Below are 14,449 nucleotides of genomic sequence, written 5' to 3' on the forward strand. Positions count from 1 at the left end.
TGGCTTACAAACTGAGATACTATTTTGCGTAGAAACTGGCAGACAAACGGACCGACGATTATACATATGTACATATGTACATGTCGCAGAATAATTTAAACATTCAAATTATAACGATTATTTGTTGGTACACATTTGTTTTATTTCTTTGTGGTTCCCCTTTCTTTCGTGCGAGGCAGATACATAATTCTGTCAACGTAGTCTGGCCGTGGGCATAAGTGAGACAGATAGTGTTCGTCATAACTCACCACACTGTGCGTGTGTATTGGAGGGTGAGAAGGAATTGAAAAGGGATCGACATGAATTAAAGAGTCAGTCGAGTTGTGAAATTCAATCAACATGCCACGCGCCAGAAAACGTTTCGCCGAAAGTCCGGTCAAAGACTCGGATAATGAATCCTCGTCATCAGAAGTGGGATTACCTCCGCCTCCAGCCGATGATGCAAATCTTTTGTCAATTTTGGAGATGCAAAATCGTAATTTCGCTGAGCTAATAAAACAAGTGCAGTGCTCTCAAAATGAACCAAAAGATGCCAAAAACATTGTTCTGCCAAAGTTCAACCCTGATCGTGCAGGATCAGACGCTCTCTCCTGGTGTTCAACGGTCGACTACATCTTGTCCGAAAACCAGCTAGTGGGCAGCGCTCTTGTAATGTCCCTCAGCAAATCACTGGAAGGCACCGCATCTCACTGGCTCTCGCAGACATGTTTTCCCGGCATTACGTGGACGCAGTTCCGAGAATTATTTTTGCAATATTTTTCTGGAACGGAGACTTTGGCCGCAACCGTTATGAATTTGCTAAATGCACGCCCAAACGAAGGAGAGTGCTTGTCGCTGTATGGAAGCAGAATGGTCACATCACTTATGGCCCGCTGGAAGTCACTTAGCGTCGAGCAGATTGCAGTATCCGTTACGTTGGCACATGCAGCTGGGATAGACAAACGATTGCGCCGTTTGGTTTTTACGACGGATATCAAAACCAGAAACGAGCTGCATCAGGAACTCAAAGCCTTTTCGTTCGACACTAGACAGAACCAGCATTCGAGTGACAACTTATCAGCACCCCAAGGAAAAAGAGTCAGGACTATGTCTCACATCACGTGTCATAATTGTGGCAAACCCGGACACAAGAAGGCGGAATGTCGCTTTAATAAAGAGGCAACTCAGCGTCAGCAGCCCCGTAATCAACAATTTGGAGCAAAAGATCGATCATCCGTGATCTGCTATAAATGTGGAAAAGCTGGACATGTATCTACTGTGTGCCCAGATCGTCAGGAGCGTCCGCCGATGAAGAGCAATACCATCAAAGACGTAAACATATGCACAGTACTTGAGCCCTTAGGAACGTTGCTGCAGTTTGGTGAGTCGTTCCAATTTTACTTCGACTCCGGAGCCGAATGTTCACTCATCAAAGAGACTGCATCACTGAGATTATCCGGCACTAGAATAAACAACGTAGTGACATTGAGGGGTATAGGTGGCAACTCTGTTTGCAGCACTTTACAGATATTGGCGAATGTTTTAATTTGTGAGCGTTCTTTCGAAATCTTGTTTCACGTAGTTTTAGACAATCATATCAAATACGACGCTCTGATTGGCCGGGAAATTTTGAGCCAGGGCATCGGCGTGACAATTACATCAAGCGCGCTTACTATGTTTAACGAAAAGTCTGTATTACCTGTCGTAGTCTCCGAATGCACTCCTGACCTGGCTGGTGTCGATACCGATTTACATGGACAGGATAAAGACAAACTGCTCTCAATATTACAGGGGTATTCAAATTCTTTTATAAACGGTATACCACAGAGTCGCGTGACTACGGGACAGTTAGAGATTCGCTTGATTGATCAGAATAAGACGGTTCAGAGACGCCCTCACGTAGTTCGAGGGCTTATCGATTGAGTGTGGAAGAAAAAGAAAAGGTTAGACATTCCATTCAAGAGCTGTTGGAAGCAAACATAATAAGACACAGTTCCTCTCCTTTCGCGAGTCCGATGTTACTTGTCCGCAAGAAAAATGGTACAGACCGTCTGTGTGTTGATTATCGTGAGCTTAATGCCAATACCGTTTCCGACAAGTACCCATTGCCACTTATATCTGACCAGATAGCTAGGTTGAGTGGTGCTAGGTTTTTCACGTGCATTGACATGGCGAGTGGCTTCCATCAGATCCCAATACATCCAAGCTCTATTGAACGGACAGCGTTTGTAACCCCAGAAGGGCAGTATGAATACTTGGCTATGCCTTTTGGGCTTAAAAATGCGCCTTCTGTATTCCAGAGGGCCATTAATCGTGCCCTAGGCGATCTGACTCATACATATGCCATCGTTTATATGGACGATGTAATGATAGTTGCACGCACAAAGGAGGAAGCTTTCGACAGGCTAAAAATAACTCTACAAGCACTCGTCGAAGCAGGATTTTCTTTCAACATTAAAAAATGCTCCTTTCTTAAATCTTGTGTAGAATATTTGGGCTTCGAAGTTAGAGCAGGTGAAATTCGACCGAATCCTAGAAAAATACAAGCTCTTACAGATTTACCGCCTCCGCAATCTGTGACTCAACTGAGACAATTTATTGGACTGGTCTCGTATTTTCGTCAGTTTGTACCCAAGTTTTCACAGTTACTGAAACCACTCTATGCTCTAACTTCAAAAAGCATGTCATTTTCATGGGAATTAGAGCACGAGCAAATACGACAGAAGGTAATTTCAATCCTGACTAGTGAACCTGTTCTTACTATTTTCGATCCACAATTTCCTATTGAGCTTCATACAGATGCGAGTGCCGATGGCTATGGCGCAATTTTGTTGCACAAAATCGAAAACAAGCCACGAGTTATCGAATACTTTAGTAAACGGACTTCGTCAGCGGAATCGCGTTATCACTCGTATGAGTTGGAAACACTTGCAGTTTTCAATTCTATTAAGCATTTTCGCCATTACTTGCATGGTCGACATTTTATCGTTTTTACCGATTGCAATTCTCTCAAGGCATCTCGCACAAAAGCGGAACTGACTCCAAGAGTCCATAGGTGGTGGTCGTACATGCAATCTTTTGAGTTTGACATTCAGTATAGGCCAGGCGAACGAATGGCTCATGTAGATTTTCTGTCTCGAAATCCCATATCAAAAGATCGCATCCAGTCAAAAGGTACAGTGGAAAAACATATAAATTTAGCAGAGATTACTGACAAATGGTTGTTAGCTGAGCAGCAACGAGACGTAGAAACGTCGTCTATTGTTTCTAAATTGCGTAACGATGATCTTTCTGAGGATTTGGCCAAAACGTTCGAGTTAAGGGCAGGAACGCTGTATAGGAAAATTCAAAGAAACGGAAAGACTCGTTGTCTCCCTATCATCCCAAAGCCATTTAGGTGGTCAGCTGTAAACAATGTGCACGAGTCAATTATGCACCTTGGTTGGGAAAAAACCCTTGAGAAAATGTACGAATACTATTGGTTTGACAAGATGTCCAAATACGTTCGCAAATTTGTCGACAACTGTATTACATGCAGATTGTCAAAGCCCCCATCTGGTAGGGTACAAGCGGAATTGCATCCCATACCAAAGGTTAACATCCCGTGGCATACAGTCCACATCGACATCACAGGGAAGCTTAGTGGTAAAAATGAACAGAAGGAATACATAATCGTGTCAATAGACGCCTTCACGAAGTTTGTCTTTTTATCTCATACATCGAGGCTAGACACCGAGAGCTGTATTAAGGCATTAAGATCACAAATATCATTGTTCGGCGTACCCTCTCGTCTGATCGCAGATCAGGGACGTAGTTTTTCAAGCACAGCATTCCGTGATTTCTGTTCGGTTCAAAAGATAGATTTGCATCTGATCGCCACGGGTGCTAGTCGGGCCAATGGCCAAGTAGAGCGAGTTATGAGTACTCTAAAGTCCATGCTAACAGCGGTTGAGACAGGTCAGGGGTCATGGCAAGATGCTTTATGCGAAATTCAACTGGCTCTTAATTGTACGCCCAATAGAGTGACTAAGGTTAGCCCTTTAGAACTACTTATTGGCAAAGAAGCAAGGCCGTTTGGTCTCGTACCTGTTGTTGAAAATAAGAACGATGTTGATATTGATAAAGTTAGAGAAATGGCTAAGCAAAACATGAAAAAGAATGCCAATTATGATAAGGCTAGATTTGATAAAGATAAGGCTACTATTGTAAGACATAAAGTTGGTGATCACGTTTTGCTTAAGAACGAAGAGCGACATCAGACAAAATTAGACCCTAAGTTTAGAGGACCGTTTTTAGTAACCGAAATATTGGAAGGAGATCGGTATAAACTTAAGGCACTAACTAATAATAGAACATATAAATATTCTCACGAATTTTGAGGCGTATGCCTGAGAAGGGGATTACCACAGAGTTGGATGATGAGTGTGATGATGAAGAAATCACAGAACTAAATGATGAAGTCAGTGATGAAGATGCCACAGATCAAACCGGCGAGGGCTGTGATCTTGAAATAGAATAAAGACCTTTCCGGATCGGTTCCATATTTCATGACTTTCTGTAGAGGTGAGCGCCCGAGTTATGTGGTTCTCCATTTGCTGCATTAATATTGAAATTTTGGTAATGATCGGTCGTCAGTTATTTGGCCGGCTTATAAACTAAACTGTGAGCTATTTGTGATGGCCGGTTTGTCTGGATATAAGCTGTGGGCTAAATTAACTTGTTTATTGGCTGGCCAGTTTATTTTGTTAATGACTGTGTGCTAGTTGTTGGCATGATTTTTGTAAATGAAATGAAGAATATGGTCGCCTTATGAAAGAAAAGGCTGAATAATTTTAATTGTTTGAATTTAAGTTGGTGGTAATCTGAATCTCATGGCAAACGTTGTATAAGAGTAAGAAATAATTTGTTCAATTTTTATTTAAGAAGAAAAATGTATTTTTGCGAAACCTGCTTGAATTTGAATTTGTATTAAAAGGAAAATAATAATAATAATAATAAGAGAATATTTTGTAAAACCTTTATATTGTAAACTCACGAGGACGTGAGATAGGTCAGGAAGGCCGTGTCGCAGAATAATTTAAACATTCAAATTATAACGATTATTTGTTGGTACACATTTGTTTTATTTCTTTGTGGTTCCCCTTTCTTTCGTGCGAGGCAGATACATAATTCTGTCAACGTAGTCTGGCCGTGGGCATGAGTGAGACAGATAGTGTTCGTCATAACTCACCACACTGTGCGTGTGTATTGGAGGGTGAGAAGGAATTGAAAAGGGATCGACATGAATTAAAGAGTCAGTCGAGTTGTGAAATTCAATCAACATGCCACGCGCCAGAAAACGTTTCGCCGAAAGTCCGGTCAAAGACTCGGATAATGAATCCTCGTCATACACATATCACATCACATGATAATCCTGATCAAGAATTCGGGGAAACACAAAACTTTTCACAAAACTTAAGTAACTTCGCCTTTCTCACTTACCTTCCTTATAGTTTTTAGATTATTTTCTTGTTTATCAATATAAACAAGAAAAACACCAAAAATAAAGAACTTTCAAAATATTCGTGCTTTTTATACCCTTGCAGAGGGTATTATAATTTTGGTCAAAAGTGTGCAACGCAGTGAAGGAGACATCTCCGACCCTATAAAGTATATATATTCTTGATCAGGATCACCTCCTGAGTTGATATGAGCATGTCCGTCTGTCCGTCTGTCTGTCTGTCTGTCTGTCTGTCTGTCTGTCTGTCGGTTTCTACGCAAACTAGTCTCTCAGTTTTGGAGCTATCGAGTTGAAACTTTGCACACATCCTTCTTTCCTTTGCAGGTAGTATATAAGTCGGAACGGCCGGGATCGGTCGACTATATCCTATAGCTGCCATATAACTGATTGATCGGAAATGCCATAACTTCGTTGTTTTTTAAGATAGAGGGTTGGGACTTTCCACATATGTTATATTTGACCAACATATCTTATGTACAAAATTTCATAAGGATCGGCCGACTATATCCTATAGCTGTCATACAACGATCGGAATTGGCATAACTTTGGTGTTTTTTAAGTTAGAAAGATGGGACTTGGTACAGATTCTATTTTAGACAAAATAATCTGTTTTGCCAAATTTCATAAGGATCGGCCGACTATATACGATCCTCTATATATCTAATAATATAAGATGCGTGGCGCCACCTAGCGGACTGCGACTGAACTGCAAGGGTATATCAACTTCGGCTCCGCCCGAAGTTAGCTTTCCTTTCTTGTTTCTTAATAATAATGCTTAGCGTCAAACCGCCAATTGTTAACAGTAAAAAAGTGTGACCAGGTTTCATATATTTTATAAAACCCACAAAATATATATACTGAATCAAATATAAAATATCGGTATATGCGAAATATAATATTCAATATCCATATAAATATTATTAATACATTACGTCACATTATTACATTACATATATATGTATACATATTACTTACATTACATTTAAATTTGATATAAGAGTATAATGTATCTTATTTATATACATATGTATGCCTAAGGGCTAAATAAATACATGAGGCCTATGGCCCACCCAAATCTGACCACTTCTACTTCTGCACCACCTAGAGCTGCTCCAGCTCTGGACCATGCTTAGCTAACAACAGCTCCTGTTCCAGATGCTAGTGCTCATTGCTCCTGATCTGCGCTCTACTCCTCGAATAAGTTTGCACAAGGTGAAATCCATAGAAACTCCCATCCCTCTATCTTAAACAGCAACAATGTTATGGCCTTTCCGATATGGCAGCCATAGGATATAGTCGGCCGATCCTTATCAAAATTTGTCACATCGGATATTATTTCCCAAAGTGGAATCCATAGAAAGTCCCATCCTTCCAACTTAAAAAAAAAGACAAAGTTATGGCTTACCGATCAATCATATAATAAAAATGTATTATATCTAAAATAAATGCGCAAAATTAAAAAAAAAATGTTTTTCCAGTTTTTATCGTTAAACAAACTGTTGAATGTAACACTTTAATTTGGGTGTGCGATATAAAATAATAAATATTAGAAAAGTATTGGCGGAGTTGCTTTGCCACCACTTTCTACTAATTTTGCATTTGTAAGTCTTCTCATTAAGACATGAGACACTGAAACACAAAGCAGAATTACATCAAAATTTTCCAATAAGTAACAAAGTTCGAGGTTGGCCGAGTGGAGAGCGTCGTGGTTTCTAACACGGAGGGCCTGGGTTCGAGTCCTAGTTGAGTCAATATTTATGTTATACATTTTAAGCCCTTTTTTATTTGGATTTTATTTTTAAATAAATAAACTAAAATCTGAAAATATATACTCAATATTTTTTAGGTATTGACCAAATATATGCAGACTCCAAAAAGCAAAGTTGCCAATCAAATACACACACATGTATAAGTAAATGCAAGCTTCACAGGAGGCTGCACAAAATTGGTAGCTTTTTTCTTTGGTACCTCAAGATTGGGTACCTCAACCGACCCGATCCGACATTTCTTTCAGAAGTTATTCAAGGAATTCAATTTTTACAGCTTTTTCAAAAAGTTGTAGAACAATAATTGCTCATATGATAATAACAAACATCTCCAATTTTTTTAGGATTCCCAAGAAAAAAATAGTTGCCAATCAAATACACACACATGTATAAGTAAATGCAAGCTTACAGTAGTAGTGCTGCAAAAACATCGAGGTTTGGCACCATGTTTAAAAAAAAAACATCGATAGTATCGATGTTTAGAACAATTTTTTTGTAATTATTTGATATACAAGTTTAAAATTTTAAATAAAAGCGAGTTTTTTTTCAAAACCAAAACAAATAATAAATTTAATTCAATGAATAGTAAGCAAATCAAAAATAACAAATCAACAAAATAATAATAACAGCCTTCAAGGCCAAAAGCTCTGCTTTGAGATCTGTTGAGATCGTTGGACTTATAATAAATGTTAATAGTAATAATAATTATTCGTTTATCCATTGATTTTTGCTAAGAAACACTATTTTATCCACATTTGAGGGCTTAAGGGATGCCCTTTTATTTGAAACTAGCAGTACCCTGCCACGTTTCGCTGTGGCATATTGTTGTTGCACGCATAAAAAATAAGTCAAACAAAAAAGAATAATTTTCAAATTAATTAAATTCTGTAATACTTGTGGGTATACAATATTCTTTGTTTCTCCTCCTTAATCATTCATTATTATTTCTGTATTTTAATACATAGGTTGCTCTTCACTTAAGCACCTTGTGATACACGACATTTTTTGTTTTATTATCAGGCGCAAAAACAAACAACGCAGATGGTCTTCCGACCCGTGAACATGCCACGTATAATTGACCATGGGAAAAACATGAATGTTCTAGATTTAAACCACAAACTTTTAAGGATTGGCCTTGTGATTTGTTGATTGTCATGGCAAATGCAAGACGTATCGGAAATTGAAGTCTTTTAAATTCAAACGGCATATCGGTTGGGATCATCGGGATCCTCGGAATGAGAACTTCCTCACCTTTGAATTTTCCTATCATTATCGTAGCGTAAATTACATTGTTCATCAATTTACTAACCACCAAACGCGTACCGTTGCACAGTTTTGGTTGGTTTATGTTTCGAAGCATGATTACTACGGAGCCAACCTTTAGGCGTAAATTGTGCGGTGGTAAGCCAGGCACGTCCAAAGAGTTTAAAAATTCAATTGGATAGTTGGTGGCTTCATCTTCATTTGTGACGCAGTCAATAGATTTGAATGAATGCATTGTTCCAATGATCTTATTTTGAATTATGTAGTTCAGGTCATCTACATCTTTATTCTTAGCCGCTAAAATTGCTCGCTCACTCAACCATTCATTATTTTTGTAGTTAGAAATAATATTTGGAAATACATTGTTGATAAGTTCGTCTTTTGATGAGACAAAATTACAGACATTATTTGGAAATGATATTAAACCGCTCGATTCATCGACAGGTACTTGACCATTACCGTTCCGTTAAATTTGAGAGCCTGACTATGAATTTGACTTCGTTTGTAACTGACATTTTGACATTTGACATTTTCTTCTTAGCTGTCTGCCTAAATAAATAAAAGGGTGTGTCAAGCCTACGCAAGACAGAAGTGAAACTTCTAGTATTCCTCTCTCTCTATTTTCATTTCATCATCTCTATTTTCTCTCTTAGGTTAGTTTGAAAATTAGAGGTTAAATAATTCAACGACGAAGCATGAATTTGCTTTTTCTAATATTTTCTTATAGATGAATGACGTTCGATTAATGTATAGTTCCAAAAATTTTCAATTTATTCACAAGTATACAATATTACATAAATAACATGTTGATATTTTGAAATAAAAATGTATTTTACTATTTTGATTGATTAATTTAGTTTTTATATTATTTTATATTTCATTGGCTTTAAGCTCTTTTCAAGCACGCAACACAACCACACTCAACAGCTATCAGACGCAAAAGAGATCGAGTTACATTTCAATGTGACCTAATTCTAATTATATCAAAATACTTAATAAAGAAAAATACCAAATGTTATTTTTGAATATGGGATATTCAACACGCCCCCTCAAAAATAACATATAGAATAGTAAACAAAATTAAAAATTAGTTTCATTATAAACTTAGTCTACTGTGGCTTGTGTGCGTTCTGGGGTAAACAATGTGATCTAGCATTCGCTACGTGGATCAGGGAAAATCCAGAAAAACCTGATCAGACCACTTCTTAACTTAACATAACAATATTTCATACTTCATTTTGTTAAAAAAATATTTTTAAAGTATCAAACAAAACAATTAAACAAATAATTCAGTCAGTTTTCGTTATCTGAATAATGCAAATAAAAAATAGTGAATTCAATTAAATTAAAAGGTGTTCTCCATTCAGTCATCTTGCATTCCAATCTTGGTACGTAGTTCATTGAATCTTGCAGCTGGCAACGGCTTGGTAAAGATGTCAGCAAGTTGATTATCTGTGGATATATACTCAATACAAATAACATTATTTTCAACTTGCTCTCTGGCAAAATGATATTTAATATCAATATGTTTGGATCTTTTATGGCAAGTGGGATTGTTAGCAATAGAGATACAACCTTGGTTGTCTTCATTAATTTTAATAGGTCTTTCAAGCTTTATATTAACACTCTCTAGTAAAGATTTTAACCATAAGGCTTCTCTTACAGCTTCAAATAAAGCCATGTATTCTGCTTCAGTTGATGAAGCTGCTACCGAATTTTGTCTTTTGGTATTCCAGCAAATTAGATTCGTATCGAACATTTTAAATAAATATCCCGTTGTACTTTTCCTATCAATATTACTGCCGCCCCAGTCGGAATCTGCAAAACCAACTAAGATATTTTCATAAGAGGGATTTTTCTTAAAAATCAATTTCATATCAATATTTCCTTTCAAATATCTAAGTACCCTTTTTAAGCATTGCCATAGCTCCAAATTATTTTTGCTATTATATCTGCTTAAAATATTTACAGCAGTGGCTATGTCGGGACGTGTACAAAGCATTATGTACATTAAGCAGCCTATAAGATTTCGGCATGGAGCATTACAATCTGTGTCTAAATTAAGTAGGTCGTAATTTAGTTTGCTTGGTAGTGGGGTACTAACTGGATTGCAGTTTTCCATATTAAATTTATTTAAAACCCTTTTAATATATGCAGACTGGCTTAAGCAAATTCTATCTTCAAATGTTTCTACTCTTATCCCAATGAAATGTCTTATTTCATTTAAGTCAGTCATTTTGAATTTTGTTATTAAATAGTTTTTGAAGCTATTCATTCTTTCCACATTTCCGGTTGCTATTACTACATCATCAACATATAACAAAACATATATGTTTTCTTTGATATTGCCTTTTTCATTTATATATATGCAACGATCGACAGGAGAGTTAACAAATCCGCAATCTTTTAATACTTGCTCAAAAACTTCAAACCAGCATCTAGCTGCTTGCTTGAGTCCATAAATTGCCTTATTTAGCTTACACACATTTTGAATATTACATGGGATACCTTGGGGAGGTTGCATATATATTTCTTCATTCAGTATTCCATTCAAAAATGCTGTCTTTACATCCATATGATGTACTTTTAACTTGTATTGAACTGATAGTGATAATATGAGTCGAAAACTTGAAATTCTAGCAACTGGTGCAAAAGTTTCGTTATAGTCGACTTGAAACTGTTGAGTAAACCCACGAGCAACTAGCCTTGCTTTATACCTTATAGGATTTCCTAATTCATCATGTTTAATAGAAAATACCCATCTGCTATCAACGATGTTTTTGTTTTCAGGCCTTTTAACAATTGTCCAAGTATTATTTTCTTCATGAGACTTCAGCTCAGCTTTAATGGCTTCCTCCCAAAGAAGTTTGTCGTTTCTACAATTGATTTCCTCATATGAATTTGGAACGTCATTAAAAATTGTATGAGCATTCATAACAAACATATTAAAATTTGTATTGTCTTCACTGTAAGATACCTGTTGCTTTCCTTTTAATCTTTCACTTCGTCTAGTGAATATTTCAATATCATTGTTGTTGTCAATGCAATCAATTGAATTTTCATCACATTCAATTTGTCTAGGCTGTTTGCTTACAATACATTCCGTACTTTCATTCGGGAAATTTCTATGATCACTTTCCTTACTATCTTTCAGGAATTCTCTTTGATTAATATCCTTACTATCATTCAGGATTACAATTTCATCTATTTCCTTACTTTCATTCAGAAAATTGCCATGATCACTTTCCTTACTATCTTTCAGGAATTCTCTTTGATTAACATCCTTACTATCATTCAGGAATTTTGTATCTTGTTTTCCAGCTCTAGAGTGAAACATATTGGTTTCATCAACAATCACATCTCTTGCAACAACAAATTTTTCATTGATAGGATCCCATAATTTAAAACCGTTAGGTTCATAACCAACCAGAATAGTTTTGTACGACTTATCGTCAAATTTTCTTTTTCTGGTTTTATTGTGTACATACACAGTTGAGCCGAAAACTTTTAAATGGTTTAGATTGGGCTTTCTATCATGCCACATCTCGTATGGCGTCTTTGCAATCTCACCAAGTGCTCTACTTGGAATTCTGTTAACTAAATATGTTGCAGTTAACACAGCTTCTCCCCAGAAGCTTTTATCTAATTTTGCACCGCAAACCATTGCACGGGCTTTTTCAGTTAATGTTCTAATCATTCTCTCAGAGACACCATTTAACTGAGGTGTGTGTGGTACAGTTAAATGATATGAGATGCCTTTCTGAACACAGAACTCACGCATCTCATTTGAAAGATATTCTCTTCCATTGTCGATATACAAATTAACGATTTTTAAATTAAAATGCGCCTCGCTTTTCGCAACAAAGTCTTTAAACATGTTAAATACATCAGACTTGAACTTTATTAGGTAGGTTACACAATAATGTGTAAACTGGTCTACAAAAATTACATAGTAATTTTTACTATCTATTGTACCGGGTGTAATAGGGCCACAAACATCGGAATGAACTACAAACAATGGTCTTTTTATGTAGCTTTTATCTTTATATTGCTTAAAGGGTAACCTGGCTTGTTTTCCATTTAAACAAGCTTCACATATTTCATCGGACAATTCCAAATTGTTAAGAGGACTATTATCAGTGAACAAATTTTTTCTTTTTATTTCTAGTAATTTGCTATTGCTAACATGCCCAAATCTCTCATGCCATAATCGAAAATTATTTTTATTATTTGCCATTAAAGAATATGCTTGAAATTCAATAATAGGTATATTAATTGACTGACCTGTATTTTTAGCAACTACCACTCCATTTTTGGAAATGGTTACTCCGCTTTTGTCAAATTCTATGGACATTCCTGCTTCTTGCAATCTCTTTACCGAGATAAGATTTCCTGCCGCCTCCTTGCAGAACAAGACATCCTCCAGGGTTATGTCATTACCGTTGCGCAGCCGTACAATACCACGCTTAGTAGCGTAGATGAAAGATCCTTGCTTTGCCACAGCGATCTTTAGAGGACTCCTCAGATTCACACAATCGGCGTATAATGATTCATCATTAATGAGATGATCAGTGGCACCGGAGTCAAGGATAAAACCGCACTTATTCGTATTATTCGTATTATTATTTGCTTTTAGCATAAACGCGAAACCGTGCTGTGTTGTGGCGCATTGAGCTTGTTTATTTTGATTTTCCTTTTCATTTATCATTCTTTTGTAATTAAAGCAATCCCTTTTGATGTGCCCTGTTTTGCCGCAAAAATGGCATTTTCCACTAAACTTTGGCTTGCCCTTAAAACTGTTCTTTGGCTTAACTACTCTATTTCTATTTGAATTATTTCTATTGTTTTTAAAATTATTATGGTGTGTGTTTACTGTTAATGCTTTTCTGCTAGTGTCGTTAATATCTTTATTAATTTTTAACTCGTAGTCTAACAGTCGTGCTTTTGCAACAGCCAGATTTAATTCGTCTTTTGACATATTCTCAATGGCAGTAATGACTCCATTGTAGGACGAAGGCAATGAATACAGCAAATGTGCAACTTTGCTCAACTCATTTATCGACGCGCCTGAGGCCACCAAATCACTCATTAATCCGTCAAAAATATTGAAATGACTTAACAATGTTTGATTTTAACTTTAGATCGAATAGCCGCCTGCGTGTTGCTAATTCCGCAGCTACACTTTCGCGCTCATAGATGGCGTCCAAATTTTTCAAAATCTGACGCGACGTGACGTCACCAATTGTGAAATTCAGAAATGAGTCGCTCAAGTATTCAATTAATATCCCCTTTGCGTTTTCCTCCGCCCTCTTCCAATCATCGTCAATTGAATCTGGCACATTTTCATCAATAACTTTTATAACGCGTAGCTCAGTTAGTAAAGCTCGAATTCTATGCTTCCAAATTGGATATTTTTCGCCATCGAATGGCTTTATATTCCGCTTTCCTTTTTCCATTTTTATTTAATTTTTCACACAAACACAAAACTATGAATTATTTCACAATCTATTGTATTACTATAAAAATAACTTAATAGGCGTGGACTGGGCCCATAACCTGTTGATATTTTGAAATAAAAATGTATTTTACTATTTTGATTGATTAATTAAACACGGATTTAGTTTTTATATTATTTTATATTTCATTGGCTTTAAGCTCTTTTCAAGCACGCAACACAACCACACTCAACAGCTATCAGACGCAAAAGAGATCGAGTTACATTTCAATGTGACCTAATTCTAATTATATCAAAATACTTAATAAAGAAAAATACCAAATGTTATTTTTGAATATGGGATATTCAACATAACAATATTACAATTAACAAGAAAGGAAAGCTAACTTCGGGCGGAGCCGAAGTTGATATACCCTTGCAGTTGAGTCGCAGTCCGCTAGGTGGCGCTACGCATCTTATATTATTAGATATATAGCGGATCGTATA

The 14,449-nt window shown here is 36.6% G+C and overlaps 1 protein-coding gene across 1 annotated transcript; it reads left to right on the plus strand.

The window, feature by feature from the left end:
* The first annotated feature begins 224 nt into the window (after positions 1–224).
* Positions 225–1,917, plus strand: LOC123257593. The gene has a single exon (XM_044717327.1). It carries the CDS (start codon positions 340–342, stop codon positions 1,900–1,902), a length of 1,563 nt encoding a protein of 520 aa, XP_044573262.1. The 5' UTR covers positions 225–339; the 3' UTR covers positions 1,903–1,917.
* Positions 1,918–14,449: the final 12,532 nt, after the last annotated feature.

This window comes from Drosophila ananassae, chromosome XR (assembly GCF_017639315.1).
Source record: "Drosophila ananassae strain 14024-0371.13 chromosome XR, ASM1763931v2, whole genome shotgun sequence".
Taxonomy (NCBI): Eukaryota; Metazoa; Arthropoda; class Insecta; order Diptera; family Drosophilidae; genus Drosophila; species Drosophila ananassae.

Coding starts and splice junctions, on each gene's coding strand:
- LOC123257593 (XM_044717327.1), top strand. CDS start 340: ATGCCACGCGCCAGAAAACGTTTCGCCGAAAGTCCGGTCAAAGACTCG.